This window comes from Leptonychotes weddellii, chromosome 6 (assembly GCF_054177405.1).
Source record: "Leptonychotes weddellii isolate Sample4059 chromosome 6, ASM5417740v2, whole genome shotgun sequence".
In the NCBI taxonomy this organism is placed as follows: Eukaryota; Metazoa; Chordata; class Mammalia; order Carnivora; family Phocidae; genus Leptonychotes; species Leptonychotes weddellii.
The window spans coordinates 138,036,384-138,059,742 of NC_138374.1; the positions used below are offsets into that span (position 1 = coordinate 138,036,384).

A 23,359-nucleotide genomic window follows, 5' to 3' on the forward strand; every position below is an offset into this window, starting at 1 on the left:
GTGTGTGTGTGTGTGTGTGTGTCTCGGGCCCGTGGGGATACCTTTCCACGCCGTCCACCAGGGGGCAGACCGTCCCCACAAGTGGCTGGTGCTCCAGGGCGTCCGGCCGCGTTCCCAGGGAGCTGGGCCGGACCTGAGGGCTGGGAACCCCGGAGCCCAGAAGTGCCCCAAAGGCGTCCACCCTTTGAGTGGACCTGGGGTCCCTTGGCTCAGCTCCCCCGCTGTGGTGAGCCCCCAGTGCCAGCCGCGCCTTCAGCCTGCATCCCCCAGATTCTGAGGCGCCCCCGTCGGTGGGCCGTGTGGCTGGCAGCGGCGCCCCCGCCTTCACAGCCACCCTGGCGCGGATTGCGGGCGAGCGGGAGGTGCCCGGCCGTCCCGGGGCAGGGGCGGGCGGCCAGGGGGTGGGGCCCACGGCAGGGCCGCCTCCCCTCTTTCCCGGAGCCTGGGCGGAGAGGGAGGAAAACTTCTTCCTGGCCTGGGCTCCCGGCCGCTCCGTCTGCCAGCCCTGCGGTCCCGCCCACAGGCGCCTCCCCCGGCTCCCCAGTGTTCGCCATGGCCAAAGCCTACGACCACCTCTTCAAGTTGCTGCTCATCGGGGACTCGGGGGTGGGCAAGACTTGCCTGATCATTCGCTTTGCAGAGGACAGCTTCAACAACACCTACATCTCCACCATCGGTGAGCCCGCCGGCCGTGCCCCAGGCCCCCGGCTCCCCCCAGGCCCTCACCCCTGCATTCCACCGGCGGCGAGCCCGCTGGCCTGTCCCACACTCCCAGATCCCCCAGGCTCCCAGGTTACTAGTGGCCCCACTTTTCAGTCCCCCAGAGGGAGGCTTCTAAACTCTCAGCCCCTGTCTCAGACCCATCCCCCGCACATCTCTCTGGATGGTACCCAACCTCTAACCTCTCTGAGGCCTCCAGGTAACTTCTCCGTTGTGCCAACCCCTTGTTTTCCTGGTACCATCCTTCTCCCTCATCTCCCCAAATCCACATGAACCCTTTTCTATTTCCCGCTGCGCATCTCTTCCTCACCCCCACTCGCCTAGAACACTTGACCCTCTCTGTATTTCCTGTACCCCCTCTCCCTGAACATGCTTTCCAATTCCATTAGCCTCTTTCTGTCTTGCTGAGTTTCAAACCCTCCCATTGCATCCCCACCTTACCACTTCCCAGTCTCCCTGCCCCTCAACTTAATGGAGGTGGGCAGGGTGGAACAGAGTGGCTGTCTGTGCTGGAGGGTGACCCAAGGACTGGGATGGTGAATATGCCGTCAGCCAGGCAAGGAGGGTGGGAGTGGGGGTACTTTTGGGGGCTCTGAGTCAGCCTGGTGACTCAGCCTCCTCCCTGGGCTCCCAACAGGCTCTGGGGAGGTGCCCACATTTCCACTAAGAACACTGCCTCCCCTTCTCCCTTCTTGTCTTTCTTCATCTCCTCTGGCCTGGGAAATAAAACAAGGGGAGTCTCAAAACAATTCTGGTTAGAAAAGGGAAGGAAAGGGGCACCTGGGTGGCTTAGTCGGTTAAGTGTCTGCCTTCAGCTCTGGTCATGATCCTGCGGTCCTGGGATGGAGCCCCACATCGGGCTCCCTGCTCTGTGGGGAGCCTGCTTCTCCCTCTGCCTCTGCCTGCCACTCCCCCTGCTTGTGTTCTCTCTAGCTTTCTCTCTGTCAAATAAATAAATAAATAAAATCTTAAAAGAAAAAAAAAGAAAAGGGAAAGAAAATGCCCCTCTTTCCTAGTTCAGTCTCAGGAGGACTCTTTCTTGCTTGCAAGCGTGGCCTGCTAGTTAACTCACACAAACTGGCATCATTACCTCTTTCCTGGCTCTTTATTCTGTCGGGCTGGAGGGTGGCTGGAGCGTGGCTGGAGCACTGAGAGTACAGGGTTCTGGGAAAACAGAAGGGAAGAGGAATCTGAAAGTCATATTTTGAGGGAGACACTGAATTTCCATCACCTCCCCCTCCCAGAGCCATAACATCTCAGTAAAAACAATATGCTTACTAGACAAATACAGCTTTGAGAAAATTCTCTTTTACGCTTGCAACAAGGTTGCTTCCCAAGTGCACCCGCCTGCAGAATTCCTAGCACTGGGGCTGCTCCGTTCCCGTGTCTCCCATTGAACACCCTACGTGCCCACACGGTCTCAACTTAAGTGTGTGCCCTCCCCTCCTAGGAATTGACTTCAAGATCCGCACTGTGGATGTAGAGGGGAAGAAGATCAAATTGCAGGTCTGGTGAGTGAACCCCTAGGACTGCTGGGCACATTCCCTCATTTCCCTTCCAGCACCGCTTCCCTCCCATGTTGCTTCATCTCTCTCCCTCTCCCCACCGCTCCTTCCGGTACTTCTCCCAGGCCACTTCCTGTCACCTCACTCAAACGTCATCCTTCCCACTTTCTTCCAGCTCGCTCAACTATTTTCAGCTGTTTTCTAACTCTCTTGCCTCTCCCAGCTCCAGAGCATTCTCTGAACTTGACAGTAATTGTGTGCAGGGCTGCCACATGGAAATGGCATTGAAGCAGGTACACAGTAAGTAGCAGAATGGAGACTTTAAGTCTGTGAATGACGGAGGCCCAGAAAGCTGAGGATAGAGGGCTGTCCTGCCATAAGAAGCTGGAGACTCTGAAAGTGTGGAAGTGGCTGCTGGCTTGAAGAAGCTGTAGAATGCAACAGATCAGAGCAGATTGTGGTTTGGATTCTGGTTCTGCTGCAGAATGAGGTTTATTAGTTATTTAGCCTCTTGAAATCTCTGTCCTCGTTTGTAAGATGGACCATATAATGCGTCTCACAAGGGTAGGGCGAAGATGGCGCCTGGCACAGAGTAAGTGTTCAACAGATAAACTGAAAGACCTTGTTCCTTAGGTCTGTGTCATCTCCCAGCCGTCCTACCTCCTCTTCCCGCTTTACTGTTTTCTGATTCTATTCCTTTCAGCCCCACCCTGTCACGAGAGCTAAATTCTTAGCAGGGGGAATTCTCTCTTTGGAGAATGATCCCCTCTCTCCTGCCCCACAAAATATTCCACTTCTTCAGGGATACAGCTGGCCAAGAGCGATTCAAGACGATAACCACTGCCTATTACCGTGGAGCCATGGTACGAGGTGTGGGTCTGGACAGGGGTGAGGCAATAGATTGGAGGTTTATGAGTCCCCAGGGGCAGGGGTTGGGCAGGGAAAAGGGGAGGGGGCACAGTGTGGGAGGTGGAGGGCCCCACATGGACTAATGGGTAGCTTCACGGGTAGAACTTGGGGAAGCCGAAATGGGGGAATGTGGCCCAAGGCTCCATGGTGAACCCTTGCCATCCCCCAGGGCATTATCCTAGTATATGACATCACAGATGAGAAATCCTTCGAGAATATTCAGAACTGGATGAAAAGCATCAAAGAGGTAAAGACCCTCCTGAAAAGACAGGAGACTAGGTAGAACCTGGAGGGTGAGGGGACCGTGAAGGTGAGCAGGACCTATCTTACCCTTCCTACCCTTTTGCTTCCAGAATGCCTCCGCTGGGGTAGAACGCCTGCTGCTGGGGAACAAGTGTGACATGGAGGCCAAGAGGAAGGTGCAGAAGGAGCAGGCTGTCAAGGTGAGGGCCGGGCCACGACAGAGTTGGATCCCAGGGGGCCTCTACCCTTTACCCACCTCTCTTCTCCCTCCACTTCGCAGCTGGCTCGGGAGCATGGGATCCGATTCTTCGAGACAAGTGCCAAATCCAGCACAAATGTGGATGAGGTGAGACACCCCCCATGTCCACCCCCACTCCCAGAGGTGGCTGTTGGACAGCAAGCCCGTCCTCCCCTCCAGCCTGTTCTCACCACTCACTGCTTTCCCCATCAGGCTTTCAGTTCCCTGGCCCGGGACATCTTGCTCAAGTCAGGAGGCCGGAGACCGGTGAGTTGGTTCTGCTGGACTGGGCACAGCTGTGTGCACGTGTATGTGTTAGGAGTGACACCCCAGGAGGGGAGTAGTGCTAACACCGCCCCAGGGTGGGTCCCCTTCGAACAATGTATAGTCTCAGACCCCAGCCAGCTATTGTCACCCTGATCCCGGTGCCCTTCCACCTCTAGGGAAACAGCCACAAGCCCCCTGGCACTGACCTGAAAGCTTGTGACAAGAAGAACACCAGCAAGTGCTCCCTCGGCTGAGGACCCTAGGCCCGGAGGCTGAACCTGAGGGAGGCAGGGCTGTGGGTGGGCAGGGGAGAAACAGCAGGTGGGACTTGGAGGGGCTAGAGGTAGGTAGATGGTGGGAAGAGTAGGGAGCAAATGGAGAAGAACACGGGAAGGCAAGAGAAGGAAAGTAGGTAGACTAGAGAGGGAAGGAGAGGCAAAGAGGAGAGAGAGGCGAGGGAATGAAAGGAGATGAGGGGTTAGGAAGAGACGGGAGAAGGAAAGAACCGGCCCTGGGGGTCAGACCTTCCCTGGGCTTTTAGGGCAGACATAAATGTAAATAAACAGTTGATTTGTTGTTACTGGATCAGGTTTTAGGATCAGGTTGTGTGAGAGGTTGGCTCACCTCACCCTCTAGGTTTGACCCTATGACTCTGCATGGTCTTGCTCACCCACACAAAGGTCCCTGGTTTGGGTGACTTTCATCATCAGACCTCATTCCTACCTCTAAGGTGGTTGGGCTGCCAGAATTGGGCTGGGTTCCTGTGACACCAGGACCTGTCCCTGAATGGATGAAGAAAAGAGCAAAGAGGTCCTCTGAACCTGGAGATCCTTATGGGCAAAGCCTTGCCTGGCTTCCAGAGGACTCTTAGGCCTTCCCAGGGGAGTGACAGCCCTAGACTCGAGGAAATAACAGGACCTGGTATTGTTTATCCTGTGATTTCTTCAAGCATCTCTGATTCCGCCAGCAATCCTTTTAGGTAGCTGGTAGGCATTATTTTCCACTTTTATAGATGAGGAAGATGAGACACGGAAGAAGTTCATTTAGTCATAAATCTTTTTTTTAAGTTTTATTTATTAGAGAGAGGGCGCGCACGCACAAGGGCCGAGTGGGAGGGGGAGAAGCAGGCTTCCCGCTGAGCAGGTAATCTGATGCGGAGCTCAATCCCAGGACCCTGGGATCATGACCTGAGTCGAAGGCAGATGCTTCACTGACTGAGCCACCCAGGCACCCTAGTCATAAATCTTTTTTTTTTTTTAAAGATTTTATTTATTTATTTGACAGAGAGAGAGATCACAAGTAGGCAGGCAGGCAGAGGAAGAGGGAGAAGCACGCTACCTGCTGAGCAGGAAGCCTGATGCGGGACTCGATCCCAGGACGCTGGGATCATGACCTGAGCTGAAGCTTAACGACTGAGCCACCCAGGCACCCCCGAGTCATAAATCTTTACTGAACATTTAGTTTGTGCCAAACACAATGGTCAAGTTTGGGTGGAACTTACAAGAAGGACAAGCAAATTTTAACAAAAACAGCTCCTAAGTACTGAATAAGAAAGAGGCAAACTGCAGGCATGCAAAAGAACCACCACCCAAATACTCAGGCTTGAGGCACAGTCCCCATAAACATACACAGCCCCCTTGGACCCTTGCACAGTAGTTTCTTTTTTTTTTTTTTTTTGCACAGTAGTTTCTAAACAGCAGAATTCTCTCACAGATGACATTTTATCAGGATTAATGAAAATATCACATTTGGCTTACACAAAATACCATTAGAAGTTTAATTTACAGATAGGAAGTTCAAGGCACTTCAGGAATCCCCACACCTGTGGCATGGAAATGGATGGCACAACCTGGGGTCAGCAGCAAAGCTTTCTGTGCTGCTGTTTGTTGGTAAAACACAACACCAGGAAAAAGCCTGACCGTGCTGGGAGAAGAACTGCGGAATGACTGGATACATGTGTTACCAAACTTTTATGGGGTAAAGATCAGGCCCAGGCTCCGTAGTCAACGGTCCAGCTGGTGTGCTTTGCTCAAGGTTATGAGGAAAGGCTTGCATTTTGTGAATCCCAGGAAGAACACTGACTGACATATTCATCACACCCCAGAGCAGATGTTTTAAAATCCAGTTTCAGTGTAGAGACCTACTCAGTTGCTTGGTACACCTATAGGAAGTGAGAGCTTACGACTCTCATAGCTTGTCAAGAGCCCTGGTCAGATTTGATAAGAAGTAGTAACAGGATGCTAGAAGATTTCAGCCAAACTTTCCTAAAAGCTACTGGAAAATACTCACACCTACTTCCTGTAACATACAACTATTGACATGCACAAACAGTAACTTGAATGAGCAAATAGTCACAAGAAAAGTAAAGCTCAGGCTCAACTCCCACCTAATAATGACCTTTCCACAGTCTGATTGTTTCTGCTCTTGAGGGGCCAGCTCTACATCTGATGGGAAGACAGAATTCATGGGACATAGCACTGGTTATACTCTTAATCCTAAAATGAAGTGCTGTAGCCCTTAGGGCTGTGGGGTGGAGGGAGCAGCTGTTGTATTTAGGCTAGGAAGACTTCTTGAGACAGGAGAATGTGGCGTAGGGCTAACAAAAAAGTCTGGGGACAAGCCCTTTCATCTTGAGAAGTGGGGGACAGATTACTATTAGTGACCATATTTATATGAATTTAAGTACCTCCTTGAACTTACACGGTCTGATTGTGTGGGAGGCTGTAAACCTACGTATATGTAAAATTAGGACGAAAATACAGGCAGAGTTCGGTAGTGACTAGTACCAGGCAGTAAAGCATAAACCCAGAGTGCAGGCCAAGCCTCTGCAATTCTGGGTACATCCGTATGGAGGTTTAACTCCACGTGGATGGAAAGCAGGGATGAATCTTTGGCCTTGGAATTGAACGTCTGGGCTCTCCCACTCACTCGCTGGGTGACCTTGGAAATCACTTCTACTCTGAACTTACAAAACAGGGACAACACCGGACTCCTCAGGATTACTGAAGACCAAAATGACCTAAATGTTGAATTCAAAAAGTAGGATAGTAATGGGACCCAATGCAATTAGAGGATAAAGGAAATACTTAACTACACATTTCATTTGCATCTCGCCGAAAACCCCTGGAAACTGCGCATTAACCTTTCCATTTTAGAGACTACCGAGAGGCGGACGGCGCCGGAAAGTCCCGCCTCGATTCTTCCCGGGACTCCCACGGGCGGGAGCCGGAGGGCGGAGGTCGGAGGAGCTCATCAGAGCCCCAGTCCCGGGGGCAGTCCGGAATTAGCCGGACCCGGGGCGCCGGCGTCGCGGCCGGGGGAGCGGGAGGCCCCTCACCTCGGGGCCGGGGTTCAGGCCCCGCGTGGGGCGCAGGGATCACGCAAAAAAATTACTTAAGAATAAACGAGCACGCGAGAAGACGACACCGCGCCTCGGGAGGAGAAGGCGCAGGGTCGCCTCGCCCCCGGGACCGTCGGGGCAGGACGGGGGTCAGGCGGCGGCTCGACGGGCAAGCCCAGCGTTTTCGGAGGCAGCGACGGACTGCTCCTTCCGTGTCGCTGCTCACCCCGCCCAGAACGGGCCGACGGGCGACTGCCCGGGGCGCCTCGCGCCACACGAGGCCCGGGTCCCAGCGAACCCCGGCGAGCGGCACGAGGTCGGCCCGCGGACCCCAGCCGGCCGCAACCCGCGCGCCTGCGCCGAGCGGCCCGGCCGCTGGAACCCTCCCCGTCCCGGCATCCCCCGCGGCTGCGGCGTTTCCCCCCCACGCCCTCCGCGGGCCCGGCATCCTCCGCGGGGAAGATGGCCGCGGCGGGGACGGCCCCGGCGGGCACGGGGCGCTAGGCCGTACGCCCCGCCGCCTGTCCCGAGGGCCGTGCGGGTCCGAAGAAGTGAGCTCACAGCCCAGTCCCACAAACGCGCGTTGGCTTTTCTTGCCGTGGGCATGGGGACGGCCCAGTAACGCCTTTGCCCTGATAGGCAGTCCCAGCATTTCGCAGCCGTGACCTGGAACCTCCCGGAGGCTGCCGTGTAAGCGCTCCGACGGAGGCACAAGGCCAGTCAAGCGAGTCCCTCCGTCCCGACCCGCGCGACACCGAGCACTCCATGCCTGCGGGCGGACAGAGGCGGGGCCTCCCCCAGGGCAGCCACCTCTGCTGGTTGCTCTGCGTTTTCACCGTAAAGCTCTGGTAAGGAGAGGCTGAGGGCTGAGGCGAGGAGGGGGCGGGAGGATCGCGTCGTCCGCGCCCCTGGGGGCAGGGGTGGGGGGCGGGGAGGGAGTGCGTGATCCTGCACCGCGGAGGTGGGGACTTCCCTGTTTTCCAGCTTCTGATTCGTGCCTCCCCACCCCCACCCTCCTTCCTCCGGCTGCAGCCAAGCCGAGGCTCCCGTGCGGGCGGAGCAGCTGTCAGGTGGGTGATGGTGTGGTAACTCGACACCCCCGTAGTGTTTTCTTTTGACATCCTCCCATTTAGCGGGGGCACAGGTGGGAAACGGGTGGCGCCACGTGGAAGGAAGCGTTCAACTGTGCTGAGAAGTTGGGTGGGCAGCACCTTTGGGAGAGATGTTTTCTGAATGAAACCCGGGGCTGGCATTTCTCTCCCTTCTTAGTGAGCACCTCAAATTTGCCGTGCTGGCTGGTGGAAGAATTTGTGGTGGCGGAAGAATGTGCTCAGTGTTCTAATTTCCAGGCTGTGAGTATTTATTCTCTCTCCTTTTTTTTTTTTTTTTTTTTAATTTTGTTTAGGGGCGCCTGCGTGGCTCAGTCGGGCGTCTGCCTTCGGCTCGGGTCATGATCCCGGGGTCCTGGGATCGAGCCCCGCATCGGGCTCCCTGCTCGGCGGGAAGCCTGCTTCTCCCTCTCCCACTCCCCACTCTCTCTGTCAAAAAAATAAATAAAATCTTTAAAAAAAAAAAAAGATTTTGTTTATTTATTTGACAGACACAGTGAGAGAGGGAACACAAGCAGGGGGAGTGGGAGAGGGAGAAGCAGGCCTCCCACGGAGCAGGGAGCCCGATGCGGGGCTCGATCCCAGGACCCCGGGATCATGACCCGAGCCGAAGGCACACGCTTAACCACTGAGCCACGCAGGCGCCCCTCTCTCCCGTTTTTGTTTTATCAGCTCAGTCTCAGTGTGCCCTTGCAACGTCTGTTTGTATTTTTCCTTGCAGTCTCAGTGTATGTCCACATCTGAATTTGTTTTCCCTCTGAAAATGTGACCTTTCTTAAGTTAATGGTAATATTTGGCTAATCATCATGTTCATTTTTTTAAAAATTTTTTTTAAAGATTTTATTTATTTATTTGACAGAGAGAGACAGCTAGAGAAGGAACACAAGCAGGGGGAGTGGGAGAGGGAGAAGCAGGCTTCTGGCCCAGCAGGGAGCCCGATGCAGGGCCCGATCCTGATGAGCCGAAGGCAGATGCCCAACTGACTGAACCACCCAGGCGCCCCTAAAGATTTTATTTTAAGTAAGCTCTACTCCAATGTAGGGCTGGAGCTCATAACCCTGAGATCAAGAGTCAAATGCTGACTGAGCCAGCCAGGCACCCCAGTCATGATCATTTTTAATCCAGTAAGCTCTGGAACCTGTCCTTGTTTCTCTTAGACTATTGCTTCTAAAGTGTTCTTTTTTTTTTTAAAGACTTTATTTGACAGAGAGACAGACAGCGAGAGAGGGAACACAAGCAGGGAGAGTGGGAGAGGGAGAAGCAGGCTTCCCATGGAGCAGGGAGCCCAAAGTGGGGCTCAATCCCAGGGCCCCGGGATCATGACCTGAGCCGAAGGCAGACGCTTAACGACTGAGCCACCCAAGCGCCCCTCTAAAGTGTTCTTTCTAATATGTTTATCATCATGCAACCAATATATCCACCATCCCCATTAGAACTCTTTGTTGGTTCTCTGTTGCCCACCAGCGCTGAGCCGTAGCAATTGGACACCTGCCCCTTCTGAATGGCATTCTTTCTGCTTCTGCTGCCCTTACCTGACATGTGCTTTGGTCCTTTTCTCCTGACAGAAAACCACCCCTGAATGTGGTTCCACAGGGTATGTGGAGAAAATCACATGCAGCTCATCTAAGAGGAGTGAATTCAAAAGGCAAGTGTTGTTTCTCATCTTGAAACCTCCTAGATCACCTCTTCTGTTCTTGTGATTTTAGGCAGACTAATAGTCTCACATCTTTCTGACTGGAGGTAGTGTGGTATATTGGAAGAGGGGGGAACCAAAGTATTTGAACCCAAGTTCCAGCTCTACTTCTCAGCACTATATCATTGGTCTTATTTTCTCATCAGTAGAATTGGTTAATACTAGCTTTGTTTACCTCACTAGAAAATAAGTTGAACAATATATTTGAGTGGGATTTGTGTAGGGGAAACATGTTAGAAGGCTGACTGTGGCTTTTCCTCCTTTCCCCTCAGATGTATCTTGGTTAGGCCTTACTAGAAGGGAGATTGGAGGGAGAGGTGGTCCAGCCTTCCCTGGGAATAACTGTTTCTTCCTGCTCTTAGCTGCCGCTCAGCTCTGATGGAACAACACTTATTCTGGAAATTTGAAGGGGCCATTGTGGGTGTGGCCTTGGTCTTCGCTTGCCTTGTCATCGTTCGTCAGCGACAGCTGGACAGAAAAGCTCTGGAAAAGGTCCGGAAGCAAATCGAGTCCATATAGCTACTTTCCACTCTTTGATAGGGGTCTTAGGGATTGTACCTCGAACACAGACAGTAGAATGAACGGACTTGTGCCCTTCATTCTTGGGAAGTTGTGGTGGCACCTCCTTCTCTGTCTCTTGTCTAGATCATTAACGAGCAAAGTATAGAATAGTTTTCTTCTCTATTATAATTTGGTTTGGGACAGGAAGTTCTGGTGGCAGAAATGGAATAGCAACTTTAGGCCCCAGTTTACCAACTACCTATCTTCCCCTTTTTCTGGTACTTATTTAAAATTTTCAGGATATAATTTCAGCAAAAAAGTTTTATTTCTCAGCCAAAACCTCTGTTTCCCCCAACCCTAACCCCAAAGAAAAAATAAAATTGCAGATGTGTAACAAAAGTATCTGAAATGCCTCCTCACATAGCCTGGGCCTTGGGGTACAGACGCTTAGGAGGTCTTGAAATGATTCAGACCCCTGAGGCCAAAGAACTCTGAATGGGAATCCCAGGGGGAACCAGAGCCATGGGGGAATCCTGGATTCCTTATTGCAGCTGGGAAGTGGGCTGGGAAATGTTCCAGCTCACATCTCATCTGCATGCAGGCCAGTTCTGGCATGCCCACTGGGGTCTGTCTTCCCTCCCATCTTCTCCAGCAGGGTCCTTGTTGAGCTATTTACACCCTTGACCCTAGGTGGCTCCTCCAATCTGGACTCTACCACTATGGTCTTCAAATTTTCTGTCACGTCCTTGTGAGTCAGGATATTTCTGGAAATCACTGTGGGGTGAAAGAAAAAGGGCAGTAACAGAGTGCTCCCGTGGGTGGGGGATCCTAGACAGGACACGACCTCCCTCCCACCTCTTGACTACCCTGGAAAACCCCACCCTGCCCCTGCCTCACCTCCATGAGGCTGGTGATCCTCAGTCCCAGCTTCCTGGAGACCCTGCAAGGGGCTGACACTGGGCAGGACGATGAGAGCCAGAGAAAAAAGAAGGATCTGGAGAAAGCAAAAGGACACTTGGACTGTGGGGACACTAAAGGAAGAGACCCAAGGGCAGCATGAACAGAGGGCAGTTGGAATCATCAGGGATGGGAAGGTGGATATGGTTGGGAGTGGGGGGAGATGGAAAGTAGAGAGTACCAGAACACAAGTGCTGGTCTGGGCAGCTTTGTTGGAGGTTTGGGCAATGAGCATCTGCAGCTGGCGGAGCTGAGTTACCAGGGAGCTGGGGAAGGAGGAATGAAGAATCAGCTCTCCTGGGAGCTGGTGCCCCTGTGTGCCACTCGCCCTTCCCCCCCCGGGGGCGCACACTATGCTTTCACTTACATATTGTGCCTCTCCAGCTCCTGGACTTTTTTCTGTAGTTCCTGGTTCTGTGCAGAACAGGCAGCCGCCCTAGGGAGTGTGGAAAGGTAGGACAGTCTACAATCAGGTGGTCCCTGACCTTGCCTGCCTTGGTAAGGAAGGATGCCCAGACATGGCCCACAGGGGGCCAGACATGTAAGTCCACACATACCTGCTCTCTAGCCCGTCGATGTACTCTTTCTTCCGTCGCCGACTGTCCTGAGCTGACTGCTTGTTACGGATCTTCCTCCTGACCTTCTTGAGGACCCTCTCCTCTGCCTAGGGGCCCAGGGTGTGTCAGTCCTGGGCCCCTAACCTCCCTCAATTCCCCACTTGCCCCTGTAATCCTGGCTCTTCAGGGGCCATGATGGGGCCACTGGGTTGGGGTTGGGATGCCCTTTGGGGAAGCATGTTACCTTAGTGAGGGGCAGGTGAGTGGGCAGGGAAACCCCTTCCTGTCCCAGCAGACGCTTCTCCTCCTCTGTCAGGAACAAGGTTTGACAGGGCAGCTGGTGGAGAACAGAGATCAATGAGAGGGGGAGAGGGTCTTCCCTTTCCCATCACCCAAGGCCACTCCCCCTGCATGCCTTCAGGGGAGAGTTTCTCATTTGCACTAAGGAATAAGTAACCATGAAAATGAGGTGAGGGAAGGGACCTTCATTCAGACAGGCTCTGGACCAAGCCAAAGGGGCCTCCTGGGGCTATGAAGGGAGAAAAGAGGGCTTGTGTTACATCCTTTGCCCCCAGACTTAGGACCTTGGCACTCTGAGCAAACTAGGGAGGGCTTGTTCTGGTCTACACCTCCCCAGACCTTAAGGGTTTTTTAGAGACAGGGAGGAACTCACTAAGGTGGGGTTTGCTTAATCTCACAGCAAGCAAATGATTCACTTTTGACCACTAACTTCCATTTGGCAGAGTGTGTGGTCTCATCAGGGTCAACCTCAGGGAGCTCCCTGGGGTAGTGACCGGTTTTCCCTCAGGGTTTGAGCCCCACTTTCAAGACTGAAGCTCTGTCTCCTCTCAAAGAACTCCCAAGAGCCACGAGATTTAGCAGCTTCTCGTAACACAGTATGTGGGGCAGGTAGATGACATCTGATGAACCTGAGCCTGTCAACTGAGTAAGCTGCCTTTCTGCTACTCCTTTTTGAAATATTTATGCTTCACGTTGACTTCAAAGGAATTTGTTTCTGCTATTGACTCCTGATGGTCTTTGGCTTTTAGCCAAACCATTTCTTGTCTTGCATTTTCCTGATGATCCCTTCTTGCTCCCCTGAAACCACAAACTCCCCAATATTTTGATGTGAACACAAGCCTAGAAGCATCAGACTTCTTAAGGTCCCTCAATCCTAAGCTGCTTGGCTTGGACTCTGGTCCCAGCTTCAACCACAGACTGGCAGGAAAGCTAGAACCTGTTCCCTATGTTTTGCACACAAGCAGTTCTTTCCAGTGACTGTTGGTCAACAGTGACCTGAGCAAGACTCCTTCTCACCCCCCTGCTGGAAGCAGTGCAGCCAGCCTTCCGAAGGCACCCGGTGTGTGACCCCCTGGGCAGTGGGCGCAGCTGCACGGTTGTTCCAGCAGAAACTTCTACACCTTGTGCCTCCGAGCAGGCTGAATTCCCAGGCAGCCCATCCCACTCCGTGTTCTGACCTGTGGCTGAGTAAACTGCACACAAGTTCTGGGCTTTCTCCCAGGCCCTTTCCCCAGATTGCCTCATCCTACCTTCTCCTTAATTATCACCACCTTACCTCTAAGGGCTTCTGTCTCCCTTTCCTTTCCCGCTCTTAGTTGCTCATGCCTCTCTGATCTTCAGGCCCACAAAAATTGGGGCAAAGAGTTTAGCATCAGTTACCCCCCTCCCTCGCCCCCTTTCCCCATCTGTGTGGGTACATATCGCTGTATCCAGGGGTACTGGATCTGGCTGACTGAAGACTCACCAGGGTCACAGGAGGCACTGGGTTTACAGTGCCCGCTCTGGGCAGGGTGTGAGTGTGAGCATCAAGGGGCAGCTCGAGGACCGTGCAGGCATCAGGCACCATAAGTGGTGGGCTTCGCTGATCTGAGGGAGACACAGGTAGCTAGGAGAAAGGAGATGAAGGGTATACCCTAATGGCAGCAGGGCCTGGGGAGAGGCACAGGTTGGCGAAACCCCTCAGCCCCAGGACTAGGGCTGGACCTGAAAGGCCATTGTCCCCTTCCCACAAAGAACACTGACCTAGCTGGAGAGAGATGAGCCCTACAGCTGGCCCAGCTTCCCCTTGCATCCTCTCCAGGCCCCCTGCCTCATAGACAACCTCATAGAGAGCAGGGGAATTGGGTGCTTTGGGGGCAGGAGGACTGTCTGGATGGCCAGGGTCCTCGGAGATTCCACTGTCACTACCAGGAGATGCTTCTGAGCAGTACACTTCATTGGGATCAATGAAAAGCTTCAGGAAATCTTCAGGCTCACTCTCTTGAAGGTCCTACAGTACAAGAGAGTGTATATGTGTACAGAGAAGCGTTCTGGAGAGCTACCTGACATCAGACCCAGATCCGTCCCGCTTCAATTTCAGTCCTCTGTGTCCTTGGACATGGGGGTAGTTACAGCTCATGTCCACCCTAGGGGCTTGGCTCGGCCCACCCTCTCCTGCGTTCCTCACACTCACACAGCCACGGCTCCCGCTGGGCTCCCAGCCTCGAAGCCCCTGTTCTTGGAGCTTAGTCCCTGGGACCTCTGGAGGGGGGCAGTGGAGTCCCAGCTCCAGGAAGGCTCCTGTTGAGACCTCTTCTGGGGGCTCCAGCCACACGTCCAGCAGGTCGGGGGTTCGGAAGTCCATTCTGCGGGGAGAGCTGCAGGAGGGTCAGAGCACCCTCCCCACACAGCTGCTGGGTTCCCCCTTCCTCACCTGCCACCCGGGGATCTCGCCTCCGGCCTTATCTCTGCTTCAGACGAACGGGCCCACCGCCTCCTTGCCTGCTCCAAAGAGTCCAGCCCTGCCAAGCCCGCCCAGCCCGCGGGCTGCCCGGAACACCGCCGCTCTTCTTCCTTCCAGGATCTCGCATCCTGGACCGGCCCAGCCAAGCCCCGCCCCCAGCCTGACACCCGGAATGCAAAGTGGGTTGCCCCTGGCCGGGAGCCACGGCGGGGGCCTGCACCTGCGAGCTGGGGGTTGGGAGCCTAGGCGTCCGCAAACTGGACTTAAGGAAGGCACAGGCAGCCTCGCCCTCTCTGCCTGTTTCTCCTAGCGACAGCAAATCTTCCTGAGAGTTTGGGGGCTCTTTAGGGAAGGACGGTGATGGCTGTGACCGGCGCACACGAAGTGCCTTTTCTCCTGCCGTCACTTGTGTCAGACGAGCGCACGACAGGCTGGAAAACAAAACCGGAAAGCGGCGACCCGGCCGCCGGAGACTCGCGGAGGCACCCCCCACCCCAGTCCCGAGGCGCTCTTTCCACTCTCGGGTCTGATTGGACGCAAGAGGTTTGAGGGGCAGGGTGTGGAGCCAATGGGAGTGCCGTCTTGAGGCAGGCTGCGCGCTGACTGGCCGGGGGGCTGCCGAGGGAGGCGGGCTACCGCGGTGGCCGCCCGGGAGGATACCGAGGCCCCGCGGCTGCGAGTCCGGGGGACAGGTGCGGAGAAGCTGAGAAGTTCCGAGGACGCCGGGCGGGGTGTGCGGGGGCGGGGGTAGAGGAGCGGCCGCCTTTGCTTCCGCTTGCCGCGTGACTGCCGGGCCCTGCTTAGGACCCGGGCGAGGGTGACTAACCTGTTGGCCCAGCTGGAGCTTTGAGCGCGGAAAGGCGCGCCCAATCTGCATCTTCGCGTTGGCTGCTGTGTCCACGCTCCCGGGACTCCGCTAACTGGCGGGGCGGGGCGGGGGCTCGAGGGGCTGGGAAACTGAGAGGTTAAAAAGGCATTGAGGTTTGGTGTGGGAATTTGTCTTATTTGGGTGTCATTGCCAACAGTAGTATGTGTCCTGCATTTATATAGTTCACAAATTTTCATAAACATTGTTCTCTCATTTAATCTCTGAAGTAGACGGGGCAGGAAATATTTTACTAACTTTACCGATGAAGAGACAGAGATCGTGATTAGAAGGTAGTAATACCAAGACTCGTGATTGTTTGCCTTGGCCTAGTGACTGATGGGCGAGGAATTCATTTCAAATATAGTAATGGAGCTACCCTCTCTGAATAAAGCAGGAAAGTTTGGGGTGTGGATCCAGAATTCAAACTGGTATTCTCTTTCTTTCTTTTCTTTCTTTCTTTCTTTTCTTTCTTCCTTCCTTCCTTTCTTTCTTTCTTTCTTTCCTTTCTTTCTTTCTAGATTTTATTTATTTGACAGAGAGAGAGACAGCGAGAGAGGGAACACAAGCCGGGGGAGTGGGAGAGGGAGAAGCACGCTTCCCGCGGAGCAGGGAGCCCGCCCGATGTAGGGCTCCATCCCAGGACGCCAGGATCATGACCTGAGCCGAAGGCAGACGCTTAACGACTGAGCCACCCAGGTGCCCCTCAAACTGGTATTCTCCTCATGAAAATTGTATGTGCTGAGGGTAAAGACAGGAACAGGATTGAATATTTATTGAGTAACTATCAGATGCTCAGGCATTTTCACATCACTCATATAATTCTCACAGCAAGTCATAGCTGGAAAAGAGAAGTAACTTTCTCAAGGTTACCCTGTAAGTAGAACCAGGGTTTGGATGCCTGAGCCTACATTCTTTGCACTATACTAAGCTATCTTGCTGGGGGCTTTCTCAAATTTCCTGCTCATCTTCCTGCATTCCTGCTCAAGTAGTGAGGAGACAAAGCAGGCTTCCTAGATCGATGCAGAGCTCGAAGGAAAGAAGAGCTGTCCTTGCCTAGATCTTTCCTAGAGCAAGAAAGGTTTCAAAGGGCTTCCTGCAGGTTGCAAGTGCAAAGATGATTACGAGGAAAATATAATCAGCTTCCATTAATTAGAACTGGAAGGAACCTCTGGCATCATCTTCTAATCTGACTTCCCTCTTTCACCTGCTTTATCAAGTTCCTGAGAGGAAAGAGGACTTGCTTAAGATCACACATCAGGGGCGCCTGGGTGGCTCAGTTGTTAAGCGTCTGCCTTTGGCTCAGGTCGTGATTCCAGGGTCCTGGGATCGAGCCCCGCATCGAGCCCCGCATCGAGCCCCGCATCGAGCCCCGCATCGAGCCCCGCATCGAGCCCCGCATCGGGCTCCCTGCTCCGCGGGAAGCCTGCTTCTCCCTCTCCCACTCCCCCTGCTTGTGTTCTCTCTCTCTTGTTATCTCTCTGTCAAATAAATAAATAAAATCTTTAAAAAAAAAAATCACACATCAAATTAAGGTAGAGGAATGCCTGGCTAGCTCAGTCAGTGAAACAGGCCACTTTTGATCTCAGGGTTGTGAGTTTAAGCCCCACGTTCGGCGTAGACCTTACTTTAAGAAAAATTTTTGGGCCGCCTGGGTGGTTCAGTCATTAAGGGTCTGCCTTAGGCTCAGGTCATGATCCCTGGGTCCTGGGATCCAGGCCCGCATCGGGCTCCCTGCTCCGCGGGAAGCCTGCTTCTCCCTCTCCCACTCCCCCGGCTTGTGTTCCCTCTCTCGCTGTCTCTCTCTCTGTCAAATAAATAAATAAAGTCTTAAAAAAAAAAGAAAAATTTTTACAAAATACATAAAAAAATTAATATTAAAAAAACAAATTGGGGTGCCTGGGTGGCTCCGTCGGTTAAGCGTCCGACTCTTGATTTTGGCTCAGGTCATGGAATTGAGTTCTGAGTTGGGCTCTGGCCTCAGCAGGGAGACTGCTTCAGGATTCTCTCTCTCACTCTGCCCCTCTCTGCTCACTCTCTCTCTCTCAAATAAATAAAATCTTAAAAAAAAAAAATTAAGGTAGAGCTGGGACAAGTACCCGGGTGTCCTGTCTCCCAGTCCATGATTCCTTGTTAATGTTACTAATTATCAATAATTTTAAGGAGTGCCTGGGTGACACAGTCGGTTAAGCATCCAACTCTTGGTTTCGGTTTGGGTCATGATCTCCAGGTCTTGGGATCAAGCCCTGCGACAGGCTCTGTGTTCAGCATGGAGTTTGCCTGAGATTCTCTCTCCCTTTCCTTCTGCCCCTCCCATTCATGCTGTCTCTGTCTCTCTCTAAAATAAATAAATCTTTAAAAAATAATAATCTTGAAAGCATAATTTACCACAAACTGCAGCTTGCACAATATTCTCTCAAATAATTAGGAGTTTCCTCTTTTTTAAATTTTTAAAAATTTTAAAAATTTTAATTTATTTATTTGAGAGAGAGCGCGCACAAGCCTGGGGGAGGGGCAAAGGGAGAGGGAGAAGCAGGCTCCCCCCTGAGCAGGGAGCCGGATGTGAAGCTCTTGATGCCAGGACCCTGGGATCATGACCTGAGCTGAAGGCAGATGCTTAACTGACTGAGCCACCCAGGCGCCCCAGAGTTTCCTCTTAACAGTAATTTTTATCTTTAAATTAAGAGCTTGGAACAGCAATGATCATCTTTTTTCATTAACGCAATAATAATTATTAAATGATGGTACAGTACTATCCCGTTTCACCTACATCCTGATCTTAGAGTCCTATCTGATTCCTTTCTCCTGGGCTCTTTCCCTCAAAAAGTCCTCACATTCCCTCTTTTCTTAGGGAAGTTTCTGGCCTCCATTTCCAGAGCCTTAGAGACATTACTCCCGCCTCTTCTTGAGACAATGAGGTCTTTTCGCCTTTGAAAAGACTAGGCTGAGCCCCCTTCTTTATTTCCTCTTTTATATCCTACCCTCCCATGAGGTTAGAAGATTCTGATAGCACAGGGAATGTGGGTCAAAAGGATCCAGGCTAAGGAAACAATGAGGGTCCTGAGTTGAAAATACTTTGGTGCAATCAAGGAACAGAAAAGAGAAGGGAGGCCAGCAGGGCTGGGGGGAGAGGAGTTGCAGAGTTCAAGGTGAGTTTGAGAGAACCCTGTTAGATGCCCTGAGGCATGGTAAGGATGGTAAGTTGGAGCCAGCTGAGAGCAGCTCTTCACTGGGCAGGTTTTGGGCCACCCCTGTGCTGGGTCCCACCAGTTCCCTGCACACTCTCAGAGAAGACGAAAGGCTGCACAAAAGTGCGCTCAGGCCACTGGTAGTCAAGAAGGGATGATTTTCAAGAAATGCCCTCTCTTCGCTATTTCCTTTTTCCAATTCTGCCTTGTCTTTTTCCTTTGTTGTGGGTGCCGGAGAGGGAAGTCAAGCAAGGAAGTCAGTCCTAAGAAGAGAATGTTTTCCCTCTGGCGCCAAGGTGCGCGGAAAGGGTCTTAGAGTCTTCCAAGAGATGGTTAAGAAGACGCTGCCCAAGACCAGGAAGAAAACCTCAGCGATGCAGAGCGGAAGACTTGGGAATGCGGGGTGGGCTCGGACTCCCGCCTCGCCCGCGGGCGTTCTAGCTTCCGGCCAGCCGGGCCAGTCCTACCGCCCCGAGGCGCCCCAGGCCCGCAGCCCCTGGTCCCGCCCCCTCGAAGCCCCGCCCCCAACAGCCCGCTCGCCGGCCTCTGATTGCCCCCAGAGCACGTCACTCCTGGCAGGGCCCCGCCCTCCTGGCGCCGTCATTGGCCGGCGGCGGCGGGGAGGCGGGACGCGGCGGGGCGGGGTCCCGAGTCGCGGCGGAACCCAGCGGCTGCGGCGGAGGGGGACCCTGGCGAGGTGAGTGTGTGCCCGGGCCGTGTGGGCTGGACGGCCTCGGCCCACCGCGACCCCGCCGCCTGGGGCCCCTGGCGGTGGCCGTGAGCGCGCCGCTCTCTGCTTCCGGCGCGCGGCTGGTGAAACGGGAGCGGGGAGTGATCCGCCCCCAAACTCGCCCTGCCCAGGTGGCCCACGAAGCTCCCCGCGACACCTCTGCGCAGCCCGACCCCCTCTGCTCCGTCCCCTCCTTCCTGCGGGGTTCCCGGCCTCTCCTCTCCCGGGAGGACCGAGCTTCAGGTGAAAGGGTAATGAGACGTCCACACCGCCCTGACGCCGGAGCCCCCGCGCGGGGTCCCCGAATGAGCCATCTGAAGGGGCGCAGTCTGCGGGGGAAGGGGACCGTTCCGAGTCCGGGAGTGCATGAGTCACACTGGGCTGGGGAGGGCGGGGGGCGGCAGGGTGAGGCGGCTCCCGCCCGCTGACCAGCTCTCCCCTCTGCTTGGCCCGTTCTTCAAGTGACCATTGCCCCACTCGCGTTGTCTTAGGTCCGAAAGTCGTTGGGGCAGCTACAGCCACCATGGGGCCCTGGGCAGAGCCAGAGCTCCTGGTGTGGCGCCCGGAGGCGGTGGCCTCGGAGCCCCCGGGGCCCGTGGGTCTGGAGGTGAAAATGGGCGCCCTGGTGCTGCTGCTCTTGCTCACTCTTCTCTGCAGTCTGGTGCCCATCTGCGTGCTGCGCCGGCCTGGGGCCGGCCCCGAAGCCTCAGGTGAGCCTCTCCTGTTCCCTGCTGGGTTGGGGAGGGCTCTGGGGGCTGCGGAGGTTCTCCTAAAGACGGGAAGGCAAGAGTGACCGTTGCTTGGGTTCGGGCAGTGAGGCTTGAGGGTGTTCATTGCTCACTCCTGTCTGTGCTCCACTCCTGTCCAGCCTCCCGCCAAAAAGCCTTGAGCCTAGTAAGCTGCTTCGCAGGGGGTGTCTTTCTGGCCACCTGTCTCCTGGACCTACTGCCTGACTACCTGGCTGCCATAGATGAGGCCCTGGCAGCCCTGCACGTGACGGTGAGCCCTTTCTGCTGCATGTGACCCTGTGTGGGGGGGGTGTTCAGTCACACACCCGTGGGAGACGCGCTCCGTGACCGTGTGACCGTGTGGAAGGCGCCTAGCATGGGACCCTATGAACTGTGACTTTTAGGGATGGGGCATAACTCTTCCTGGGGTGCTCCCCTTCGCCCCCAGTCCATCTGTGCCTGCCATGCACTCTTTGGGTCACTGAGGGGAGCCTCGTACAGGCATGTGACCCACTCTGTGAGTTTCTCAGTCACAGCCTCCAAGAATCATCTTCACTCTCACACCACTTTGCTGGCAGTAGAGGGCCCTCGAGGCCTGGGAAGGGTGGGAGGCCTGGAGTTCCTGACCTAAAACGCCATAACCCAAGGAAGTAGGATGTGAAGAAGGTCAAGTACAAGGCGTAGGGAAGTCTCAGGGGAAAAGCTGAGACGGTGTGTGGAGGGGCCAGGAGGGCACCCTGAGCTCTTCCTCGTCCTAAGGCTGGGGAAGTAACACAGGATGTAACTTCTGTGAGCGAGTGACCGGCCGCCCCGTATGACTGTGTAAGTCTCAGTGGCCCCTGGGAGTTTGTGGCTCTGTGTGGGAGCATTTGGTGAGGTGGGCAACGTGTGATCCTGTGTGCGTGCGCGTGTGTGTGCGTGTGTGTGTGTGCGCGCCTATGTGTCTGCATCAGTCACTCTCAGCTGGGGGTGGTTTTGCACCCCCTTCACAGGAAGCATTTGGTAGTGTCTGGAGACCTTTTTGGTTGTCACAGTTGGGAAAGGAAGGCTTTGTGCAGGCTAAGGATGCTGTTAAACATCTCACTGAGCATAGGACAGCCCTCCAAAATGAAGAATTACCCATCCCAAAATGTTAATAGTGCTGAAGTTGAGAAACTGGTCTATATGTAGTACCGTGAGCGACACTATCATCTATGTGATTGTGTGTGTCTTTGTGTAACTGAGAGTAGCCCTGCATCTGTGGGGGACCCTAAGTCTGTATAACTGGGAGTCCTCGATACTCTGAATTTGACTCTTCCCCATTGTTGGCCTGTCTCCTGAATTTCTTGCTGCCCTGTTTGCCCACAGCTCCAGTTCCCCCTACAAGAGTTCATCTTGGCAATGGGCTTCTTCCTGGTCCTGGTGATGGAACAGATCACACTAGCTTACAAGGAGCAGTCAGGGCCACCACCTCGAGAGGAGACAAGAGCTCTGCTGGGAACAGCAAATGGTGGGCCACAGCACTGGCATGATGGGCCAGGTGTCCCACAGGCAGGTGGAGCCCCTGCAGCCCCCTCAGCCCTGCGTGCCTGCGTACTGGTCTTCTCCCTGGCCCTGCACTCGGTGTTCGAGGGACTGGCAGTGGGGCTGCAGCGAGACCGGGCTCGGGCCCTGGAGCTCTGCCTGGCTTTGCTGCTCCACAAGGGTATTCTGGCAGTCAGCTTGTCCCTGCGGCTGCTGCAGAGCCATCTGCGAGCGCAGGTGGTAGCTGGCTGTGGGATCCTCTTCTCATGCATGACACCTCTGGGCATTGGGTTGGGTGCAGCTCTGGCAGAGTCGGCTGGGCCACTGCACCAGCTGGCCCAGTCTGTGCTGGAGGGCATGGCAGCTGGCACCTTTCTCTATATTACCTTCCTGGAAATCTTGCCCCAGGAGCTGGCCACTTCTGAGCAGAGGATCCTCAAGGTCATCCTGCTCCTTGCAGGCTTTGCCCTATTTACTGGCCTGCTCTTCATCCAAGTCTAGGGAGCTCCAGGTGCTCTTGACCTTCCTTTTCCACCCCAGCATATGAAAATAAGGAGTGGAGAAGGGAGGATTGAGGATCAAAGGGTTCTCTGGGAGATAGGGATGGAGTCTTTGGGATTATCTGACCAATGGGAGGGATGTGGTAGACAAGAGCCTGGCCCCGAGGGATAAGGGATAGTCCTATCACTAAAGACGCAATCAGTGATTCACAATGGGGAAGACACTGAGTGTTAGAATCCAGGGTCACACTACATACAGGGACGAGCTGACGATGGCAAGGCTGGGAGCGGGCACCCCGCCGCTGCGGGATGGAGGTGTGAGAAGGCACAGCCCAGAGGCAGCAGTCCTGCTGGTTCTAGCCCACTTCAGCCCTCTGTCACTTGGCGTGGAGTGGACTCCTTCTTTTCTTAGCGCCTACTCTATCTCCCGCTTCCCTTCTCCCAGGGGACTGGTGCCAAATGGCCTCTTCCTGCCAGTTTGGTACCTTCTTTGGCTTCTCTAGTCCTGCTCACTTCTCTATTTTTAAAGTGCCAAATAAATCCCTTCCCTCTTTGTCAAAAAGCACAGTGATGGCACTGAACCCTGCCCAACACCTCAGCGGAGGGGCCCTGCTTGCTCTTTTTTTGGAGGCAGCCCTGTTTGCTGAGTTGAGGTTGGGGGAGGGTTGGCAGAGATACGGCCCCCCACCACTACTGCACCCTGGGAATACTGAACATGGAAATGGTGCCCCATGCCCAGATGAGAAATACTGAGCTGCCAAATTTTTTTTTATACCAGAGGAGCCCAAGGGGAAAGCTCACCCCCAGCTATTTTTGGGGAGGGAGGGCTGTGGATAGAGCCATGTTCTCTAGAATCTATTTTACTAACTGACCTGTTTTGGGACTTGTTACCCAAATAAAAGATGTTTCTATACATTTGTGCAGTGTCTGATTCATTTGTCTTGGGCAAGGGGTGGGCACGTAGCCAGTGTGAGAGGGCCTGAGTCCCAGACGTTTATATCTGTTTTAATATCCCTACTCTCACTGCTTTCATTCAGGCTCCGTAGTCCCCTTCCTTGAAGAC

General features: G+C 54.2%; 4 protein-coding genes across 12 annotated transcripts; 3 read left to right on the forward strand and 1 right to left on the reverse strand.

Annotated features, from left to right (window-relative positions):
• Positions 1-436: 436 nt before the first annotated feature.
• On the forward strand, positions 437-4,467 carry RAB13 (RAB13, member RAS oncogene family). The gene is made up of 8 exons (XM_006743493.3): positions 437-676; positions 2,171-2,231; positions 3,028-3,088; positions 3,304-3,381; positions 3,488-3,577; positions 3,658-3,723; positions 3,829-3,882; positions 4,059-4,467. Exons 1-8 carry the CDS (start codon positions 553-555, stop codon positions 4,134-4,136), a joined length of 612 nt encoding a protein of 203 aa, XP_006743556.1. The 5' UTR covers positions 437-552; the 3' UTR covers positions 4,137-4,467.
• A 3,200-nt stretch (positions 4,468-7,667) lies between these two features.
• JTB (jumping translocation breakpoint) lies at positions 7,668-10,927 on the forward strand. The gene is made up of 6 exons (XM_081825550.1): positions 7,668-7,773; positions 7,862-8,070; positions 8,255-8,292; positions 8,492-8,574; positions 9,897-9,976; positions 10,387-10,927. The coding sequence occupies exons 2-6, from the start codon at positions 7,988-7,990 to the stop codon at positions 10,541-10,543; spliced, it is 441 nt and encodes a 146-aa protein (XP_081681676.1). The 5' UTR covers positions 7,668-7,773; positions 7,862-7,987; the 3' UTR covers positions 10,544-10,927.
• CREB3L4 (cAMP responsive element binding protein 3 like 4) lies at positions 10,829-15,624 on the reverse strand. Of its 7 annotated transcripts, XM_081825545.1 has the most exons (11): positions 15,609-15,624; positions 14,753-15,213; positions 14,513-14,696; positions 14,083-14,329; positions 13,805-13,926; positions 12,284-12,376; positions 12,040-12,146; positions 11,850-11,918; positions 11,664-11,748; positions 11,423-11,519; positions 10,829-11,299 (listed from the first exon to the last, which is right to left on the reverse strand). In XM_081825545.1, the coding sequence occupies exons 3-11, from the start codon at positions 14,681-14,683 to the stop codon at positions 11,106-11,108; spliced, it is 1,185 nt and encodes a 394-aa protein (XP_081681671.1). In that variant the 5' UTR covers positions 14,684-14,696; positions 14,753-15,213; positions 15,609-15,624; the 3' UTR covers positions 10,829-11,105. The 7 variants fall into 7 exon arrangements, with proteins under 7 accessions (XP_081681671.1, XP_030895189.1, XP_030895190.1 ...); XM_031039329.2 differs by lacking the exon at positions 15,609-15,624 and having other exon boundaries at positions 14,513-14,684; positions 15,003-15,437; XM_031039330.2 differs by lacking the exon at positions 15,609-15,624 and having other exon boundaries at positions 15,003-15,437.
• Positions 15,625-19,443: 3,819 nt separating this feature from the next.
• On the forward strand, positions 19,444-23,211 carry SLC39A1 (solute carrier family 39 member 1). 3 transcript variants are annotated; one of them, XM_031039343.2, is made up of 5 exons: positions 19,444-19,532; positions 19,697-19,816; positions 20,057-20,275; positions 20,434-20,564; positions 21,641-23,211. In XM_031039343.2, exons 3-5 carry the CDS (start codon positions 20,089-20,091, stop codon positions 22,295-22,297), a joined length of 975 nt encoding a protein of 324 aa, XP_030895203.1. In that variant the 5' UTR covers positions 19,444-19,532; positions 19,697-19,816; positions 20,057-20,088; the 3' UTR covers positions 22,298-23,211. The 3 variants fall into 3 exon arrangements, with proteins under 3 accessions (XP_030895203.1, XP_030895204.1, XP_081681675.1); XM_031039344.2 differs by having other exon boundaries at positions 19,697-19,808; XM_081825549.1 differs by lacking the exon at positions 19,444-19,532 and having other exon boundaries at positions 19,539-19,816; positions 20,066-20,275.
• The last annotated feature ends 148 nt before the right edge of the window (positions 23,212-23,359 follow it).

Coding starts and splice junctions, on each gene's coding strand:
- RAB13 (XM_006743493.3), top strand. CDS start 553: ATGGCCAAAGCCTACGACCACCTCTTCAAGTTGCTGCTCATCGGGGAC. Junction 677..2,170: donor CACCTACATCTCCACCATCG/GTGAGCCCGCCG, acceptor CTCCCCTCCTAG/GAATTGACTTCAAGATCCGC. Junction 3,089..3,303: donor CCTATTACCGTGGAGCCATG/GTACGAGGTGTG, acceptor GCCATCCCCCAG/GGCATTATCCTAGTATATGA.
- JTB (XM_081825550.1), top strand. CDS start 7,988: ATGCCTGCGGGCGGACAGAGGCGGGGCCTCCCCCAGGGCAGCCACCTC. Junction 8,071..8,254: donor GTTTTCACCGTAAAGCTCTG/GTAAGGAGAGGC, acceptor CTCCGGCTGCAG/CCAAGCCGAGGCTCCCGTGC. Junction 9,977..10,386: donor AAGAGGAGTGAATTCAAAAG/GCAAGTGTTGTT, acceptor TCCTGCTCTTAG/CTGCCGCTCAGCTCTGATGG.
- SLC39A1 (XM_031039343.2), top strand. CDS start 20,089: ATGGGGCCCTGGGCAGAGCCAGAGCTCCTGGTGTGGCGCCCGGAGGCG. Junction 20,276..20,433: donor GGCCGGCCCCGAAGCCTCAG/GTGAGCCTCTCC, acceptor ACTCCTGTCCAG/CCTCCCGCCAAAAAGCCTTG. Junction 20,565..21,640: donor TGGCAGCCCTGCACGTGACG/GTGAGCCCTTTC, acceptor GTTTGCCCACAG/CTCCAGTTCCCCCTACAAGA.
- CREB3L4 (XM_081825545.1), bottom strand. CDS start 14,683: ATGGACTTCCGAACCCCCGACCTGCTGGACGTGTGGCTGGAGCCCCCA. Junction 11,749..11,849: donor GAGCTGGAGAGGCACAATAT/GTAAGTGAAAGC, acceptor CTCCTTCCCCAG/CTCCCTGGTAACTCAGCTCC. Junction 11,300..11,422: donor GGATCACCAGCCTCATGGAG/GTGAGGCAGGGG, acceptor TTCACCCCACAG/TGATTTCCAGAAATATCCTG.